The 20435-nt window shown below is 42.9% G+C and overlaps 2 protein-coding genes across 3 annotated transcripts in view; one reads left to right on the top strand and one right to left on the bottom strand.

The window, feature by feature from the left end:
* Positions 1-1791: 1791 nt before the first annotated feature.
* Positions 1792-10388, bottom strand: rsrc2 (arginine/serine-rich coiled-coil 2). Of its 2 annotated transcripts, XM_058069586.2 has the most exons (11): positions 10253-10381; positions 9655-9719; positions 8744-8885; positions 8619-8659; positions 7462-7634; positions 5752-5883; positions 5556-5672; positions 4012-4088; positions 3668-3933; positions 2545-2634; positions 1793-2301 (listed from the first exon to the last, which is right to left on the bottom strand). In XM_058069586.2, the coding sequence occupies exons 3-11, from the start codon at positions 8817-8819 to the stop codon at positions 2116-2118; spliced, it is 1158 nt and encodes a 385-aa protein (XP_057925569.2). In that variant the 5' UTR covers positions 8820-8885; positions 9655-9719; positions 10253-10381; the 3' UTR covers positions 1793-2115. The 2 variants fall into 2 exon arrangements, with proteins under 2 accessions (XP_057925568.2, XP_057925569.2); XM_058069585.2 differs by lacking the exon at positions 9655-9719 and having other exon boundaries at positions 1792-2301; positions 10253-10388.
* An 847-nt stretch (positions 10389-11235) lies between these two features.
* kntc1 (kinetochore associated 1) overlaps positions 11236-20435 on the top strand; it is a 49814-nt gene continuing 40614 nt past the window's right edge. The window contains exons 1-15 of the mRNA XM_078789515.1: positions 11236-11494; positions 13056-13176; positions 13280-13395; positions 13484-13562; positions 13632-13709; positions 13777-13811; positions 15019-15129; positions 15246-15339; positions 16138-16190; positions 16273-16388; positions 16478-16532; positions 16609-16707; positions 19105-19148; positions 19231-19293; positions 19373-19448. Of these exons, the coding sequence (XP_078645641.1) occupies positions 11363-11494; positions 13056-13176; positions 13280-13395; positions 13484-13562; positions 13632-13709; positions 13777-13811; positions 15019-15129; positions 15246-15339; positions 16138-16190; positions 16273-16388; positions 16478-16532; positions 16609-16707; positions 19105-19148; positions 19231-19293; positions 19373-19448 (1272 nt within the window). The 5' untranslated portion in view covers positions 11236-11362. The remainder of the gene's footprint in view (positions 11495-13055; positions 13177-13279; positions 13396-13483; positions 13563-13631; positions 13710-13776; positions 13812-15018; positions 15130-15245; positions 15340-16137; positions 16191-16272; positions 16389-16477; positions 16533-16608; positions 16708-19104; positions 19149-19230; positions 19294-19372; positions 19449-20435) is intronic.

Genomic DNA, 20435 nt, shown 5'->3' on the forward strand with positions numbered 1-20435 from the left:
CAGCTATTTATGTGCATGAACTGTTGACGATTGGTGAGGGGGTGCTGGAGCCTATCCCAGCTGTCTTCGGGTGAGAGGTGGGGTACACCCTGGACTGGCGGCCAGCCAATCACAGGGCACATATAGACAAACAACCATTCACACTCACATTCATACCTATGGACAATTAACCTAACGTCGTGATGGCGTTGAAGATGAAGCCCCATGAGGTTTCGAACCATTTCAGTCAACTGGTTCGAGAATGGATTCATTTCTGAAGCTTCATGTGCACACGAAACCACCTGCTGGCCTTGGATAGAATTACAGGCGGCTGGATCTTCATGTGTGATGCATTGAATGCTGATCTGTTTTGGCACTTGGAAATGATTATGTACTACAAAAAAATTATAATAACCACATGATTAATCTACAAAGTGTAAGATAAAATATACAGTATATATAAAATACTGAATGTTTTCTTGTCCATAAATGCCATGTATTATGTGATGTGGCTAGCTTCATTATGGTTTTATGCCACCTAGCTGGTTATGTTGCTAGCTTGTGTAACAGAATATGGGAGTATATTTAATTGATATTCATTAAATAATTTTTTCCTAATTTTTGGTTTGAGGCATTGCGGCTGTGCATTTGCCCGACTCAAGTCATTGAGTGAGGCCCCGGTGTTGGCCTACTCTGACCTCCAGCGGCCATTCATAGTGGACACTGACGCCAGCAATGTGGGCGTGGGAGCTGTGCTATCCCAGGAAGGAGAAAAAGGGGAGCAAGTCATCGTCTACTACAGCCATGCTTTCAGCCTCCCCGAACGCAACTACTGTGTCACACGATGAGAACTCCTGGCTGTTCTGGCCCTCGGACGGTTTCGGCCCTACCTATACGGGCAGAAGTTCCTCCTGTGCACAGACCACGCCTCGCTCACCTGGCTCCTTAACTTCCGGGAGCCTGAAGGGCAGCTAGCTAGGTGGATGGAGACATTGCAGGTCTTCCAGATCTACCATCGGCCGGGACGCCAACACGACAATGCCGATGCCCTGTCCCAATGGCCCTGCCGAGAGTGTCAACATTGCCAGCGTCTGCAAGAACGAGAGCCCTTGGCTACAACGGCGGCGGGCCCCCCAAGAGGTGCTTATGGGCAAAGAGGACGCCCTCGCCCCTCACAGTGGCCTAGCCTTGTCAGCCATGATCAGCTTCTCTACCGCCGGTGGAAGGATCCGACGGACACCCGCAATGTTCTCCAACTCCTGGTGCCCCGTAACATGAGGATGAAAGTGCTCCAGCTCGTCCACAGCTTGATTGGTGCTGGTCACTTCGGCATCACCAAGACCCTACACCACCTCCGTTCCCGATCCTACTGGCCAGGGTGTCGTCAGGACGTAGAGTTCCATGTGCACCGCTGCGACCAATGCACGGCACAGAAGGGCCCAACCCAGTGCTCACATGCCCCTTTGCAGCAATACCAGGTGGGGGCACCCATGGAGCGGGTGGCAGTCGACATCCTGGGCCCATTCCCGACCACGGAGCGGGGCAACCGCTATGTCCTGGTGGCAATGGATTATTTTACCAAGTGGTAAATTGGCTGGCCACCAGCAGAATGAGAGAAAGTGAAAATATATTCAGTCATGAGATAGGAAGTCATAATTATGATTTAAAAAAAAAAAAGTCAAGTTAAAAAGTCATGTTTATGACAGTTTTCTCTCATGTGGCGGAAACAGTGTATGTGGATGTCCTTATTTGGAATTGTCATAACTACCCCCCCCCCACGGAATCCCTAGTGTGGAGTGTCGTTTCCCCAAATGAAGAAATAAAAAGTGTACTTGTATGGGATTTCTTTTAGTACCCTTTAGCAAAACAGATGAAAACAGTGTTCACATTGTATATGCATGTAACTGAACCAATCACAGTTTTTAAAAAAAACTACCACAGGATTTAAAGAAAGAGCTATCATCCATTTGAAAGTGACGGAACACTGCATGGATGCTGGGATGAGCTCAGCTTCTTGTTATATACACCTCCCCCCCCCAACACACACACGGTCCTCTATGAATAAATTATCCATGCAAGCTGAAAAGCCTATAGCCATGAGCTGGAAGTCCTGTATGGTGTCCATCCATGAGGGTGCTAGATGGAATCCATTCCGCGGGAAAATGCGGAGGAAAAGCCCAGGCCCATTCCTCGCTGGGTGTGAGTCTGAGATCGAGCCATCTCGTACTGGACGTCAAGGTTCCGAAACATCTCCTCTTGCTTCTGGAGCGTCTTAAGACCTTCGTCGTTAAGTGGTTTGGACGCTTCGCCGTCATCTTCACCCTGTCGGGACAGAAGGTGGGACTTATGAGAAAGCTTTCAACATCCACCCATCTTCTACAGCACTCCTCCACATTAGCGTCACCGATGAGCTGGGGCAAAAGGCCTGGACCGGTTGCTCGTCATTGACGGAACACAAATAACCAAACAACCATTCACACTACAATATAGAGTCTGCAGATAGCCCGACAGAGACTGGAACCTACTTTTAACACGGCACCACCTGAATCCATGAAAAATACTTACTTTAATCCCCATTAATTTGCGAAATTTAACATTTTGGTCCTTGTTTCCAAAGTTCAGCTTCTCCCACAACTCTGCCGTCTGTGACTTGTCCTGGAAAATTACAGACACGGTCATCAAACACAAATTGAGTAAGAAAAACAATAATAAAATCACATTAACTTAAACTAGGGAGTGTCTTGAACTGGATAACAAATGGATTATATGGAAATATCGGATTTCAGTTTCTCTTTCAAAGATAGAAATTGTGGTTGTCTACGGCCTATTCATACAGAAAATGTATATTTAAGCAAATGTTATGTATTCTTAGCCTAAAAATGTTGGAAATGAACTAAAACCCAAATACAGCTTTAGGCAATATAAGATGTTGATGAGCTGTAGTCTCCACTGGCCACTAGGTGTCACTAGTGACATGCACCAGACCTTTATTATTTTTTTTCCATAGTTCCAAAACTCCCAATAGGCACATTAACAACATAATAATAGCCATCATCATAATAACAACAACATTGTGGCCATACTCCAGCTAAAACTCTATTCTCATTTCCTGACTTCACTTCCTGTCAACGTGTCCGTGAAACACTGAACACACCACCAGGATTTTATTTAGTCTTTAATGTCTTATTTTCTATGATTATATCTATCATATCTTCTATGATTGGACACGCCAATTAACCTAGCATGTTTTTGGAATGTGGGAGGAAACCGGAGTACCCGGAGAAAACCCACGCATGCACGGGAGAACATGCAAACTCCACACAGAGATGCCCGTGGGTGGAATTGAACCCTGGTCTCCTAGCTGTGAGGTCTGCGCGCTAACCACTTGACCGCCGTGCTGCCCCTCAAACAACTTTACTATGGAGTTTTCACAACGACAGCGCATGCTAGCGTCTTTAGCAAGGAGTCGGAGCAATGTCAGTCGTGTTTTTTTTCCCTCCCTGGGTTTGAACGCTTGATTGAGCAAGCGGAGCCTCGCTGTATGATGACTATCATGGGTCAAACTATACCCAGGTTCCAAGACCACACGTACTGTTGGTGACTAGTATGTCCTGTTTGAGTAATAGCATCACTTCATAGCCAATAGCCTTTATTGGAATGGGGCGCAGAAGTGAAAAACAACACTTACCCCTTCCTTCTTTCCCTGCCATAACATTTTCCTCTTTTTTTCCTGCTCTGCAAACTTGGACGGGTTGACAGCGGACGGGTTATAGAAGCTGGGAACGGCGATGCCGGTCTCGGACAGCGTTTTGGCTTGAAGCGCCGCCATCTGGGCCGCCATGGCGATCTGCGGCGTCACCTGCGTCCCGGAGGCCAACAGGGCTGCTACATTGAGGGCGGGGCTCGCTGAGGTGGCAGTGGCTGCCGCGGCAGCACAAGCGGTCGGGGTGGCCCCTGGGGATGAAAATGCACTTCAGTTTGAAAAAAACTAAACAAAACCAAAACAAGGAAGGACTTTGGCGATCCCCTCACCTGCAACAATCTCCTGTTGTCGTTTTTCTAACAGGTCCTTCTCCTTCTGCTCCTGGAGTTTCTTGGCTCGTTCTAACCTGGAAATAGAAGCAAATCAACCTCATCCGCAGCTATGGACATATGGACATGTTCATCTTGTTACGTTTGTAGTTTGCTCCATTGTCTACAATCGGGAGCAGCCTTTTGCTACGCGTAGCGATCGTAGATCCCCGTGGATATATTAGAGAGGCTGCATAACGGGGGTGCGAAAAAGACTAAGGTCTAAAAGCAGGGGTCTCAAACATGCGGCCGTGGGCCAAATGTGCCCCGCAGGACACTAGTTTGAGGCCCCCGCCTTGATATGAAAGTTTAATGTTAGTGCGGCCTGCGCAAGTTTGATATGGATGCTGTATGGTATCATGTACCCAGAAAAAAATATTACGTTTGATTAATGTTCATGTTAAAGGTTAAATAACTTAATAGTTATCCTCCCTATCCGTGTGGAAGTGGTAAGTTTTTGGCTATTTAAGTTTAAAGGAAATAACTTGAAGGCTACCGTTTAGGTCGCTAGCTCTCTAGTTTACGAGTTCACATGTGTCTCAAGACCCAGTTGCGCAATATGTTGTAAATTAAAAAAAAAAAAAAAAAAAAGAAGAGTATAAATGTGACTATAGTCGTGTTTTGTCATGTCTACAGGGCTCTAATAATGCTTTGTTCATTTTAATCTGAAAAAAATAATTTGTCTACCCACCAACTATATGTGGTTTCTTAAGTTTTGTTATTTGCCATTTTATTGTTATTATAATATTTATTTATTTCTTACTGATTGATTTTCTTTATTCTTGATTTGTTTATTTATTTTTCATCTTATTTTGTGTAGAAAAATAAAAATTAAGATATTTGAGAACAGTGGAATGTTTTATCAGAGCTTTTATTGTAGAAAATCGGCACCAAAGCAAAGTTTATTCATTTTTCTGTTTTTAATAAATGCGTTTTTTTTTGGAAAACCTGATGTGGCCCAGTCTCACCCAGGCCCTAGCTCCAGTGGCCCCCAAATAAATAGAGTTTGAGACCCCTGGTCTAAAGGTTGCTGTATAAAAGACGGTATCAACCATGTTTACCATCTGTTGCCATGGGGAACGTGAGATGGAAGCCCTGCAGATAATATAGTATACTATTTTATTTCAGCGACTATTCTATAAGATTGTTTACATTTTAATAAAACTTTGCATGCATATTTGGCTTTGACTTTTTTCCAAACTCACTTTGTAGAAAAAAAATGTGTGTGTGTGTGTGTATATATATATATATATATATATAAATATATATTCAACCTAAATATATCGGGATATTAGTTTTGGTCCATATCGTCCAGCCCTTGCATGTCCGATATGATAAGAGTCAAAGAAGGTTATCCTCCCATTCCGTGTGGAAGTGGTCAATTTTGGGTTTAAGTAATATATTTGAGGCGAGCTAGCAACGTCTCGAGTCCCCGTAGTTTAACATAATATCATGCTAACCTGCTTTCATCATTTCAGTCATTAAAAATGAAGGCGAGAGCTTACCTTCTGGCAAGGGCCTCCTGTGCGTCCATCGCCGTGTTACGGCCCCGGAAGACAGGCGGATTAGGAGTCGTGCTGCGACTTCTCCTGCGCGCCTTTTCTATCTTTTTCTTTCGCTCCCTGGTGTGAGTGGAATGCTTACGTTAGATGCATTGGGCTGTACGTCGGCACGCCAGTCTCGACAGAACAAGATGCACACCTGCTCTTGCTGCGACTTCTGCTGTGATGCCGGTGTTTGGACCTTGAGCGCGAGCGTGAGCGAGGCCTCCGCTTCTTGTCCCGGCTGTGTGATCGCGATCGGCGCTTGTCCCTGCTTCGGCTGTGATGACGCCTGAACGAAACAGACCGGGGAATTACTGACAAAGCAAAAGGTGGGAGCAAGTCAGTGTTTTCTAAGTTTCAAGTCTTTAATCTCAAGTCAAGCCTCAAATGAAGACATGCAGGTCAAGACAAGTTGATTCAAGTCCAAACTCACATTGTTTGAGACAAGTGTCCAGTCAAGTTGCAAGTCTTTGATGATATTGTCGACTCCAGTCATCAAAATTGTGACTCCTCAGACTTAGTATGACCGATTTAAGTCTTCAGCCACTGATGTCAGTCGAGTTGGAAGCCTTGGATGATGTTTTAAAGTCGATCCAAGTCATCAAATTTGTAACTTGAGTCCAAGTCAGACAAAAGTCAGAGTCAAGTCTACAGTCAGTGATGCCAGAGTCCAAGTCGAGTTGCAAATCTTTGATATTTTCGAGTCAAAAGTCATCAAAATTGTGACTCAAATCAAAGTCAGATGAAAGTCAGACTCAAGTCTCCAGTCATTGATGTCAAAGTCAAATTGCAAGTCTTTAATATTGTCAAGTCAAAAAAGTCATCAAAATTGTGACTCGAGTCCAAGTCACACTACAGTCAGTGATGTCAGAGTCCAAGTTGAGTTGCAAATCTTTGATATTTTCGAGTCCAAAGTCATCAAAATTGTGACTCGAATCCAAGTCAGATGAAAGTCGGACTCAAGTCTCCAGTCATTGATGTCAAAGTCAAATTGCAAGACTTTGATATTGTCAAGTCCAAAAAGTCATCAAAATTGTGACTCGAATCCAAGTCAGATGAAAGTCCGACTCAAGTCTCCAGTCATTGATGTCAAATTGCAAGTCTTTAATATTGTCAAGTCCAAAAAGTAATCAAAATTGTGACTCGAATTCAAGTCAGATGAAAGTCTGACTGAAGTCTCCAGTCATTGATGTCAAACTCAAATTGCAAGTCTTTAAAAAGGTCAAGTCAAAAAAGTCATCAAAATTGTGACTCAAATCCAAGTCAGATGAAAGTCAGACTGAAGTCTCCAGTCATTGATGTCAAACTCAAATTGCAAGTCTTTAAAAAGGGCAAGTCCAAAAAGTCATCAAAATTTTGACTCGAGTCCAAGTCACACTACAGTCAGTGATGTCAGAGTCCAAGTCGAGTTGCAAATCTTTAATATTTTCGAGTCCAAAGTCATCAAAATTGTGACTCGAATCCAAGTCAGATGAAAGTCAGACTCAAGTCTCCAGTCATTGATGTCAAAGTCAAATTGCAAGTCTTTAATATTGTCAAGTCCAAAAAGTCATCAAAATTGTGAGTCGGGTCCAAGTCACACTACAGTCAAAGTTATTTACAATTGATGATACCGTCAAACCCAGAGTCATCAAAATTGTGATTCCAGTGTGTCGCGTGCAAGTCATCAGACTAAAGTCTCCAACCTAAGCCGAGTTACAAGTCTTGATGATATTGTCGACTCCAAATTCATCAAGTCTGACTCAGGTCCACACCTAAGCTGACAAGTTTATCAGGGTTACGGCATCAGCTTAACAGACGCTATGCCTGCTCTGCACAGGCGATGTGAGTTAACAGGAAAAGGTCACATCTTATAGGCCTTGCCGACCTGTCTCGTGAGTGCGATCGGGAAGAGCTGCGCCCTCGGGGGGACCTCCTGTCCTTGCGTTTGGACCGCTCGTCTCCGTCCTCGGCTGCGAGTCTCTCGTGTTGGTGGTGGTGATGGTGCTCATCCGTCTGCTTGTGAGACTTGGACGGCTTCTCCGAGTCCCTCTTTCGTGCCTGTTTTAAGAAGAAGTTGTCTCTTTCAGGAAAATAGCGCAACAAAGAGAGTTAGTACCATGGCTTGCACAGCAGGAGGTATGCAAACAAATGTGACAAGATGAAAAAGCATTTTCATTTCACATCCATTGCTCGCACATTTGGGAAACAATCTTTGATCGGGGAGGTGCACCTCACCGTATTGTTAAGTCTATATTAATCATGTGACACAGGTACAGTGTCCATTTACATTTACAGTGGGCATGTACTCCAAGTTACGATGCCAATGTGTTGTTCAGGTAGTGATAGTTGACTTCAATTGATTTTACCATCTCAAAATGTATGCAAGGAAAACTTTTGGACACATCTGGATTAAAAGGAATGCAGAGTCTCATGTCACTCTACAAAAATGAGGCCTTTCTGCATGTTTATGCTGTTACGGGTCGCAAAAAGGTGACACGAGGAAGATGTCGCACATAATAAAACATCAGTTAAATCTGCATTATAATGACAGGAAAAAAAAATCTGTTTGGATTCAATGAGCGCTTGATTTGTCGCTGCAACAGATGCAAAAGTAAATTGCATTCTTTGTACCAAAAGTGTCAGGAAAAATAAAGTAAAGTGTGTTTGAATAGCAGATAGTTACCTGTCCCCGTGGTAGACATATTATTTTGCTATGTCAGCAGGGTCCTCTGTTCAGTCTCTTCGTGCTTTAGCACGCTGAGTATGATTTATTGTAGAAATGTTATCATGTGATCTACACACAGAATGTTACAAATATATATATATATGTATATATAGATATCTCATCGTCACCACAGACTATGGTTGCAAATAATGACATATCCAAGGTTGCTTCATGTTCAACCCACGCTCATCTATTCCCTTTTTACTGACTGACAATACTCACCTTGGTTTGCTAACTAGCTAGAGCTATGACTGATGAGCTTCATAATCACAGTAATGTGCTTCTAAATCATAGAAATGAAGCAGCTGATTAATCACCTCTTTGCTCCTGCTGCGACTGCGTCTGTGCTTCCTGTTCCCTGAAAGCAAAAACCAAAGCAGATGAAGAAAGGATTCTTGTAGGAGGACAAAGGAAAAACAACAAGTGTGCTGCTGTTGCTTACGTTTTCTGTCCCTGGATCGTGACCGTGAGCGAGAATGGCGGTGTTTGGAGCTTCTGGGAGATCTGGAGGAGTCCATGTTGGGCCTTTTTCTGTGTTGGGTTGACGAGTCTGATCTGGGATGGTCTACAGAGTGGTCACTTTCCTGAAATATGTAGCACCAGAAGTCGGCAGCAAATCAGCGAAGATCACAGGCTAGGATTCAATGAAATACAACACTCGACTAGATCCAGTCAAAGGACTTTGTCTATTTTGCTGCAATACTCCTACTGCTAGTACATGTTCAATTCAAAACCTGAGAGAAAGTAGAGGATCTTTGACCGGTATGTTTGCAGTAGGTCCTAAAAAAAAAAAAAAAAAAACACACTGCGCCTGTTCCAGGAGGCTCAGAAAACACCTGACCACTCCTGTCATACAGAGGATCTTTGACTTGCGGTTTTGCAGTAGCCAAACAGAGTATCTGTGACTACTGATGAGCACTCCTGTCATATAGAGGATCTTTGGTAATTGCAGTAGGTCCTTAAAAACAGCAGCTCTCCCGTCAAATAGAGGAGTTATGACCCGCGTTTCTGCAGGAGGTCAATAAAAACGGAAAAGCACTCATCATAGAAAGGAGCTATATGACTACTGAGGCACCCTCCTGTGATAGAGAGAATCTTTGACAAGCATCTTGACAATTGGGCCCTAAAAACAGCAGAATGCTTCTGTCATGCGCATAGAGGATCTTGGACTGGCGTTCGTGTAGAAGACCTGTGACTTGCGTTTTGTAGTCGGATCTTAAAAACAGCAGGGCATGTTATACAAAGGATTTATGATTCATGTTTTGGCAGTAGTTCCCTAAAAACAGCAGAGTGCTCCTGTCACATGGACGATCTTTGTCTTGTGTTTTTGTAGGTAAAAAATCGTTGACTCACATTTTTGCAGGAGGACCTTAAAAACTTGGATGGTTGATCTTTAGCTAGCAGTTTTGCAGTAGATCCTAAAAACAGCAGAACGCTCCTGTTATTCAGAAGCTCATTGTGCATCAAACATGGCTTGTGTTTTACATTTTAGCCATTGAACGAGATTCACATATAAATATATGAGAAGCTTAGCGAAAGTACAGACCCAGGACTGAAATACCGGTTCTGCTACACTAGTTTACGTGTTTATACTTGCTGATGTATACATTTTGCAAAGTAACCGTTTCCTAGCTAGCATGTTTGTAGCTAACAAGATGTGTGTTTCTTGTTAGCCGAAACAAATTACACCACATTTATCTTAGTCAGTGTCGATTTTAACGGTCATCCAAACAACATAAAAATGCCTACCATAAACATATGAATTAAAGCTACAAATGCGTGGCGGATGAATCATATAGCTAAAGCTACAAGCTATCGCGTCCGCGCGAGGCCTCCAACGGCTAAAATCTTTGCATATTCGCCATTTTAGATGCAACAACAACACATAACACAGTAGTTGCAACAATGCCTCGTCAGGCTGCACTGCAGTTATTGTTTCATTTATACTTACAGACATAATCTTGGAGAGCTCTTTGTATCATGCGTCGTCGTCAGACTGCCTCAAATCAAGTAGATGCTAAGCCGCTCGCTAGATACATGGACGTTACGTTGAGCAGAGTTGCCAAATTTCACTCGATATCCACACCCAAATGGTGAATCTTTTTTTATTACAAAAGCAGAGCATAAATAATATCGAACAAACTAGTTCATTAAATAGAAGAATACATTAACACTTAACATATTAACACTTATCTAAGGTAATACTTACTTACTATTTATTACACCACCAAATTGACTGAAATAGAGCCGACCTGGCAACCTCAATGCTACCTATCTAATACCCGATGCTGATGCGCATTCATAAAATAAACAGAGATGAACAGGTAGTTTTATTACATTTCGTCCCAGCATTCACTGTTTAATTGTCAGGCTCAGGTGAAAAGTTCTACATGTAATATTTTGTGTACTGATTTTGTTATTATACAAGGCGACATGAACATTTCTAAGTGGTTAGTCAGCTTTGTCGCAGAAGCACAAATATTGTCAAGATCCGAGTACATGTATTTGACTATTTGTGTCAATGTGATTAGATGTTATATAATATGTAGATGTAATAACTGCGTATGTTTAAGCGACCGAAAGCAAAGTAGACATGCCATAACCATTCTTACTCTGTGATGAGCTCTGTTTACGGCTACGCCTGAGCACTGCTGTTGGGCCAGCCTGTGCTTTTTAATGCAAACTCTACCCTGATTTAAAACTGTTAGGCAACAGCGAGAGTCCTGCCTTTCACAATTATTAAAAATTAGCCCAGCCACATTAATTGGTAATGATAGAGGTAATTCTTGATAGAAATTTTGTGTGCGGGGTTTTGGAGTTTAATATCAGGCATCCCCTGCCAATCGAGAAGTTTACTCGTATTCTGACGGAAGCTGTGCCTGACATATCGTATTCAGGAACAATGCGGTTTCAAATTCCCGCTAAAATCTGACTTTCATTGCTAAGTATAGTGTTGGACGACATGTTAGTAATGATCCAGTTACTGTAACTCCACTGTGTGTTGTCAAACAATGGTGATAGTTTATCGGGGTTTATGTATCTGAGCTTGTAAATAGCGGTGATGTGGAACGACATCGAACTTTTGACCAACGAGGATACAAACAGTGTCCGCTTCGGCAGTGTTTCATTGGAGGAAAATGGCAGCAGCTTGTACCAAGTGGACACTCTGGTCAGGATCTCCTCCTCAGCCGAGGTAAGCACTACATGGACGTTGTTAACAAACCTCTTCATTTCACCTGTCACCTTTATACTTCTACGTTATGTGTGCTAAAAAAAGACGTCCTTAAAATCCAATATCATGTTAGAACCGAATGACAGCTTCCCCAAAACTACTACTTCTGTCTGTAATGTACATATCAAGTACTGCATTAATGATATTTTACATACGTTTATATTACTCCACTGTTTATAAACCATAAAATACCTTTAATAGAGTGTCACATTCAAAAAAAAAATCTTTCCCAGACACACATATAAAAATATTATGAAGTAATATATTTATAAGTATGAATTATAATCTTTTTATAGGCCAGTATGCTTAAATCACCCCCCCCCCGATAAAAAAAGGATTCCTTATTTATGAATCATATTTTTTCATAGTCAGAGAACAGAAAACCTGTTTACGGCCTCATAAATACAGTTACATTAATAGTTACAGTACAGTAACATTATTAGAGCCCTCTAGACATGGAGTAGCATCCCTATAGTCACATTTACACTCATATTGCCCAGTATATTAGACATAATCAGAGAAAATCAGCCATTTAAAACATAAATAAGACGTCTGCTGGTGTTTGTTGCAATAAATGTGTGATGTGTGGAGGACGCAAAGTTATTATTATGATTATTATTCTGGCGATCAAGACAGATGTATGTGTGCCCTACCAAAAAGTACCGGAACATAATTGAAGCCTAGTGACCAGTGTAGAATATTCCTCATTCATTCATTCATTCATTCATTTTCTACCGCTTTTCCTCACGAGGGTCGCGGGGGTGCTGGAGCCTATCCCAGCTGTCTTTGGGCGAGAGGCGGGGTACACCCTGGACTGGTCGCCGGCCAATCACAGGGCACATATAGACTAACAACCATTCACACTCACATTCACACCTATGGACAATTTGGAGTCGCCAATTAACCTAGCATGTTTTTGGAATGTGGGAGGAAACCGGAGTACCCGGAGAAAACCCACGCATGCACGGGGAGAACATGCAAACTCCACACAGAGATGGCCGAGGGTGGAATTGAACCTGGTCTTCTAGCTGTGAGGTCTGCGCGCTAACCACTAGATCGCCGTGCCGCCCCCAGTATAGAATATTTGTATTTTAAATCAAATCAAATCAAATCAACTTTATTTGTATAGCACTTTTCCTGCAAAGACATGCAACACAAAGTGCTTTACAGAATTAAAACAATTACCACAATTAAAAGGAAAAAAAACAAAGAAACAAAAGAAAGCCCCTCCTTCCCACCCTCCGTACTAGACCCACACACAATCACACAATCACACACATAGGGAGACATGGCATGGCACTGAGGAACAAGGAAACGTCACCTTTGAGCTCATTTAGCTAATTCTACGCTTGAAAATGCTCAGTTTAGGTTAGTTTTAACCCATAATCAAACCATGACTGTAATCTAAGCTGAACTCAGAACATATTGCAATAGCCTGCATTTAAACAAATGTGGGATTCTTCTTCTATCAATTTTGTGTGGTGTTGCCATTTCCGGTGAATAAAGCTGACTTTCCTTGCAGGTGCAGTCGGCCCCCCAGCTTTACTGTATAAACGGCTCAAACTGGAGTATTCTCGTCGCCGACAAGACGGTCGTCCTCTTCGACCAGAGCTATCAGACAATCCTGCTGCTGCTTCACTTTGGTACGAGATGAATTGTCATTTTCATGCCATCTTGATATTCACTTTGCATTGATATCACATTTTAATTTATATTATTATTATTTGTGTGTGTGTGTGTCTCCAGAAAGCGATGTTGACGCCATCGATGTGTGCCTGGAAGGACAGTTTGTGCTGGTGTGCGAAAGAAATGGAAACCTTCATTTGATCTTTGTTCCACACAAGAAAATCCTCTTCACCAAAGTACTGCATGCCTTTATTTAGGGCAGGCCACTTGCATAGAAATCCATTTATTGTTTGTCACTCTAACTTATATACATTGTGATTGCAGGCTTTGGTAGTGAAAGCCAGCACCGGGGGTAACAAAACATATCGTTCTCTCATCATAGAGGCCGACAAGGATTCGCAAGGTGCATGAATGTCTCGCTGATGACTTTCTACTCCATGGTGTGCAAAGTGTGACTTTTCTTTTCATACAGGATCGTACCATGTGTTCCTCATCACGGAGGATGGCTTTTTCCACATTCCAAACCTTCATTTGGCAAAGATCAAAACAGGTATACGACAGTGTTTATTATAACAAGAGCACATTTTTTATCAACCTTTTTTTTCTTTCTGTCCCAGCCATTGAAAATATGGATATTGCCACTTTAAAAGACGTAAGTACAAAAACATACTTGAAATGCTTTAATAATTAAGATTAAGATATGCCTTTATTTGTCCCTCAGTGGGGAAATTTGTATTGCACAGCAGCAAGAGTACAGAGTCAGTTAAGCAGTACAAAATACACAATATAGAAAAATAAACAATATAAACAATCCAAGTATTAACAAAATCAACAGTTTTTCCCAGAGTTATATACAATACAGTATGTAGATAATATGAAACGAGATGAGATATATGACCAGTCTATACACTGACATCTTGTTAGAGAGTTAATATGAGGCATTATGGAAATACTTCACATAGAACTTAGTATATTGCATTTAGAGCCCTTAATATTGCACATGGAGGTTGATCAGATATTGCACAGTGAATGGCGTCTGGAGTAACTATACTGAATATAAAAGCAAGTATTACACAGATGTACATAGTGGTGTAGAAGTCAAGTTTAACGATGATTTGGAGTGCATGGGAAAATGGGAACGTAGCTTTCTTCAATCATATGGTCATTCATTCATTCATTCATTTTCTACCACTTTTTCCTCACAAGGGTCGCGGGGGGTGCTGGAGCCTATCCCAGCTGTCTTCGGGCGAGAGGCGGGGTACACCCTGGACTGGTCACCAGCCAATCACAGGGATCATATGGTCATGAAAAAGTATATTCAGGGCCCCATGAGATCCGTGTTAAAGGAATCAACCGTTAAACGTGGAATATCGCAGAAATTGTGCATGAAATGCTGTCATTGTGAGGAGAAGGAATGTTTGTGAGGGGACCGCTCAATCGCGGCGGAATCTCATCACAAACATTAACCCGCCCCCTCTCGGACTAAACATGGAAACGGCAACCTCAAACACTTGCGGCACATGAACAGAAGCTAGCTGGGTTAGCTTAGTTTAGCAGAGCATGCTTGTGTGGCTCAGGGTGTATGGGTGTTGTGTATTACTACTTGTTAATGCAAACGTTTTTACGATGCAAGTGAGTGAAATAAAAGCGAGAGGTTAATCTCACTAAAGTCGCGGGGCATCATGGAGCTTATCCCAGCTGGGTGAGAGGCGGGGTGCACCCTGGACTGGTGGTAAAACGGATTTCGTAGGGCCCCCAGTAAAAGGTACAATACGGCGACAGGTAGCATTAATAGCGCTGATGAATTCATTGTTCAGAGTTCATTCAAAAACAATTTAGGGTACTTTTTCTTGATGCAGCTTCAGAGCGTCATCAAGATGGACTTCTGCTCCACTGAGGAACACCACAACCAAGGCTGTAGCACGGCAGTCACGTTCAGTCTGAGCAATGAACTCCATTTGCTGATCGGGGTCAGTGCCTTTTTACACCTACATATTTCCTATCAAGAAAACTTTGACTCATCGTGCATATATATAAAATATATGAAGTATTATGTGTATAACTGAAATTATGAAATGAACTACAGGGGCACGGCGATTATGTCATCACCCACTGGATGATGGACCCTCGTCAGTCCAAGATGTGTCTCACTCAGTCAGTGGATAACACTTTCATAGCAGGTAAGGATAATAACTTGGGTTATGACATTATGAAAACTGCTGGGCTCGCTAATTAGCCCCGAGCATTTTTTTTGAGGTCCGCAATGTGGTGAATTTAAAATGGTCCCGCTGGCCAGGTGTTTGACACCAATGTATCAGAGCTAGGCATGGGCTGGTATGAGATTCCGACAATATGATAACCACTGTATTATAAAAAGAGCTCTAAAAAGTGTTATTTTGTAATATATTTATTGAAAAAAGTCATTCATTCATTTTCTACCGCTTTTCCTCACGAGGGTCGCTGGGGTGCTGGAGCCTATCCCAGCTGTCTTTGGGCGAGAGGCGGGGTACACCCTGGACTGGTGGCCAGCCAATCACAGGGCACATATAGACAAACAACCATTCACACTCACATTCATACCTATGGACAATTTGGAGTGGCCAATTAACCTAGCATGTTTTTGGAATGTGGGAGGAAACCGGAGTACCCGGAGAAAACCCACACATGCACGGGGAAAACATGCAAACTCCACACAGAGATGGCCGAGGGTGGAATTGAACCCTGGTCTCTTAGCTGTGAGGTCTGCGTGCTAACCACTAGAAGTCATTTTTAAATAAATTTTAAAAATGTAATTTTTAAAAATATATATAATAGAACATGAATAAAGTGTAACATATATTTCAAATAAATAATAACTGAATTTTTTCTAAATAAATAAGTGTACTGTGCCTAATCCTGCACCTCCATAGTGTGTGAAAGCAAACTACATTGAATGAGTACCTACAAGTGAGATTAAAATGTTCATTCCCACTTTAAAGGTGTAAAGAAGATGGTGGTGATGGAAAATCGTGTGTACATTCTCGACACAGAGGTGAATTTTCGCTTCTTGTTGACATGCAAAATTATTTTTTTTAGCTTTAATAATCACTTTGCATTACTTGGTGATGTTCCAGGAAGTCCTGAGCCTTTGGGAGCCGGGATTCCTGTCCATGGTCTGCTTTTGGCCAAATGTTGCTATCCTTGACTTTGAACTAACCCTCGAATGTGGCTCCGTGGCGTTGGTGGGCCGGTACGTACTATCCATGCACGATATGCACATTGCAGCTACAAAGCCGTCCAATGCGGTCACCATGTTGTCATGGTTCCTACTTATTCCAGTCAAGTGGAGGACGGCGTGAAGATGATTACGCTGGAGAAACAAGGAAAGAGTCAGGTAAGGAAGGCATTGGACAGTTTCATGGTGAGAACAAGGACTTTTAAACATTGTGTTTCTTTTTTTATTTTTTTAGCTCAATTCGCTACGAATCCGAAGTTTACCTTCGATGACTGTTTGCTACTGCCTGGATGTCTTCTCAGTTTCCTGCCTGGTCCACACCAAAATAAGTATGGTGAGTAGTTTGAGGAAAGCAAAAATGTGGAGAGCCCTGATCAACCTCATTGGTTACCCCCCATAATTATCCATCCATCCATTTACCTCTGCTTGTCCGGGTCGCGGGGGCAGTAGTCTCAGTAGGGAAGCCAGACTTCCCGGTCCCCGGCCACCTCCACCAGGAGGACACCAAGGCATTCCCAGGCCAGCTGTGAGACATAATCCCTCCAGCGTGTCCTAGGTCTGCCCCGGAGCCTTTTCCCGACTGGGCATGCCCGGAACACCTCACCAGGGAGGCGTCTGGGAGGCATCCGGACTAGATGCCCGAGACACCTCAACTGACTCCTCTCAATGTGGAGGAGAAGCGGCTCTACTCTGAGCCCCTCCCGGATTACTGAGCTCCTCACCCTATCTCTTAGGGTGAGTCCAGCTACCCTACAGAGGAAACTCATTTCAGCCGCCTGTATCCGCCATCTCATTCTTTCGGTCAAGACCCAAAGCTCATGACCATAGGTGAGGGTGGGAACGTAGATCGACCGCTAATTTGAGAGCTTTGCCCTCCGGCTCAGCTCTCTTTTCACCACGACGGTCCGGTACAGCGACCGCATTACTGCCGAAGCTGCACCGATCCGTCTGTCGACCTCACGCTCCCACTTTCCCTCACTCGTGAACAAGACCCCAAGATACTTAAACTCCTCCACCTGGAGCAGGACCTCATTCCCAACCCGGAGGGAGCACTCCACCTTTTTCCCCCATAATTAGTAATTAATTAATATTTTATGAAGATTAGCTATGGATGAATCACTTCAGAAGTGAAGTGAAAGTCAACATAGTGAGAAAACTTGACCGGAACCGACCAAAGTAATCATGGAAAACGTACCTCTAGCTTGCAGTTGATGCAAGATGCAGTTTTATTGACAGCGACTTCCCACAGTAAGTTGTGTGCTGCAGTGAAATGCGTCCACGAGGAAACGGCGGAGCAGCATTGTCTAAATTGTGGGGGTGGCCACTGAGGTGGCCAGAGAGTGACCAACGGACAGCCACCGGCTGATGCATGGTCTTCTTTAGACAGCAACCAAGATGTAGTGAAGTAGGAATCACTTCCACATAATCACTCCTTCAGATATTAATATGCTTGTTTCTACAGGCTTACCTGCCATTCAAGTGCAAACATAAGTTAACCACTGTTTTTCAGCCCTTTGTATTAAGATGTGGAGTCCTATAGAGAAGCTACAAACTATAATCAGCACAGAAAGCTTTCTAGATCTTGTAGAATCTGCACATATTCCAGCTGTATTTTCTTGGATTTCCAACACGGCCTGTTTTAATTTACTGTATTCAAAGCACCTTGTACAGCTAACACCTTCACCCAGGCATGCCCGTATAAGGACGTTCGGCTCACTGTGACGTCACAATGAACCAGGCTTCCTTATATGGGATGTTAGGGGGGAAAAAAACCTCTGAAACCGAGCATTCAGAGCCATCCCAAACTTCTCTCAGGGCTCACTTCCAAATGCAAACCTCATTATCTGAAACTCTGGCATCGTTTAACACGAGAATACTACATTCTAACTACCTTTATAGATCAGAAAAGTGCAAAAGCATAATAGGTGCCTTTTAACTTTGCGTTTTGGTAAAAATAAAATTTTTGTACAGCCTCCCTGGCGTTGGTGTTCACCAGTGTTGGACACGTTACTTTAAAAAAAGTAATTATAGTTACCAGTTACTTCTCCAAAAAAAGTAACTTAGTTACCTACCTAGTTACTCCACTACAAAAGTAACTAGTTACCAGTAAAAGGTGGGTTTGAGTGGGTTTGAGTTGCTCACACAGGACGTGGACAAAATGTACATTTTTACCTTTGACGTCAACGAGGTTAAAGTAGTGTCTATACTTCCATTTGGCAAATTCCGTCTTCTCACTAGAGTCCTCCTCACTCGCCATCTCTCGCTATGCTGTCGCACTTTGGACTTGCTCTAAACACCCGCCCACCCAAGTTCTCTGATTGGCTGAAAACGCAATTTTACTAAAATTTAGCCAAGCCTCATTGCTTATGTGCTCTAAACACCCGCCCACCCTTCTCTGATTGGCTGAAAACGCAATCTTACTAAAACCTGAGCCAATCCTCATTGCTTATGTGGTTGTCTCACTCCCCCACTTGTCGCTCTGCAACACTCTCACACTCTCACTTGCGCTGCAGATTAGTTATGAAGTCGGTGATATATTTTTAGGCGGCTTCAGTAACGTGCAGTAACGGAGTGTCAAATGGTAACGATGTTATGCTGACAGTAAAAGTAATTAGTTAGATTATCTGTTACTGAAAAAAGTATTCCCATCACTGGTGTTCACTGTGAATGGTTTCAACCTTTGCATATGAAAATATCGGCACATCATAATATGCAATGTCTTTTATTCCAGGACACCATTTATTTTGCAGAAGGGATTGGTACGGCCTCAGAAAGGTGAATTGTGTTTTTTTTTATTTTTATTTTGTAATATTCAGCTCAATACTAAGGCAAACCAATTCCTTTTTCCATCATTCAGTCAGGAAGAGTGTGTATCATCTGTCGTCGTGCGATGCATGACTGAGGCCATACCTGAGAACAGGTTGGTCATTTCAGCGCCACGCTGTAATATTTACACCCTTGTTGTTATTCATGTGATTATTCATGTCACTTCTTTCCAGGCTGAGTCGACTTCTGCACAAGCACAAATTTGAAGAGGCGGAAAGGTTTGCCACGGCCTTTGAACTGGATTTAGAAGTACGTTTGTGTCCCTCTTCCTGTGGAATAATTATTGTAAATAGAGCTTCAAAATGCAAAAAGAAGAAGCTAGTTTTATAGGCTGATGAAAAGTTGAAGAGCACAGCCTCTAAAAGCCGAATTGAATGGCATTTTTCTCACTTGATGATCTCTTGATCGCAAAGGCAAAGATGCTTTCTCTTTTTGTGGTGGGATTGTTGAGCTGCATAAATAAGCGAGGCCTCTCGCAGCGCGCCATTGCTGCTGAGGTTAGACGTGTAAGCGGGTCATTTCAGACTTCTTCAAACACCCTGAGGCTTAAGGAACATAAAAGTCAAGCGGTAGAGCCAAGAAAAAATGAAATCAACCCAGAGCCGCAGGATCCCATCAAAACACAGGACCATCCTCGGCCCAACCATCCTCTTACCGGTGCCAAATGCAGGCCAATAACCATAAGGTAGCTTCTTGGGAGAAGGTTTATAGGAACAAAATAAGGCCTTGTCTGCTTTTGCCTGTTGGGAATTTGAATTTGTGAAGAAAAAATGTAACGTTGACGGCCGTGATGGCTTCCAACGTGACAAGGAGATCCCATCATGGGCACCATCATGATCCTTCAATGGAACAATGGAGCTTCAGGTTGTGCAGGGGCGTGAAATGGCAGCCGGCTATGAGGAGGTGTTGCAGGGGGGGCATCCCTCATTACTGAAGGCCCTCGTCTGTGTGGTAATGACACCTCACAAAGGACTTCTTCCAGAGGAATAAGCTGACTCCTTTGGACCATCCTGCGTCTTCCCCTGAACTAAATCCACCTGAGAACATCTGAGGAAGGATGGCAAGGGAAGCTCACAACAATGGACATCAGTTCAGACAATGGATGCCCTTCATGAAGCCTACATGAAACACTAGCTAACACTAGCTAGCTAACTAACATCAAGCATGCCTAAAGCCATTTTTGAGATGATTAACTGACTATTTTTTATCTCCCTGCCGTTTCTTCTTTGTGCATTT

This window comes from Doryrhamphus excisus, linkage group LG3 (genome assembly GCF_037039965.1).
Source record: "Doryrhamphus excisus strain RoL-2023G ecotype Guam linkage group LG3, RoL_Dexc_Guam_v1.1, whole genome shotgun sequence".
In the NCBI taxonomy this organism is placed as follows: Eukaryota; Metazoa; Chordata; class Actinopteri; order Syngnathiformes; family Syngnathidae; genus Doryrhamphus; species Doryrhamphus excisus.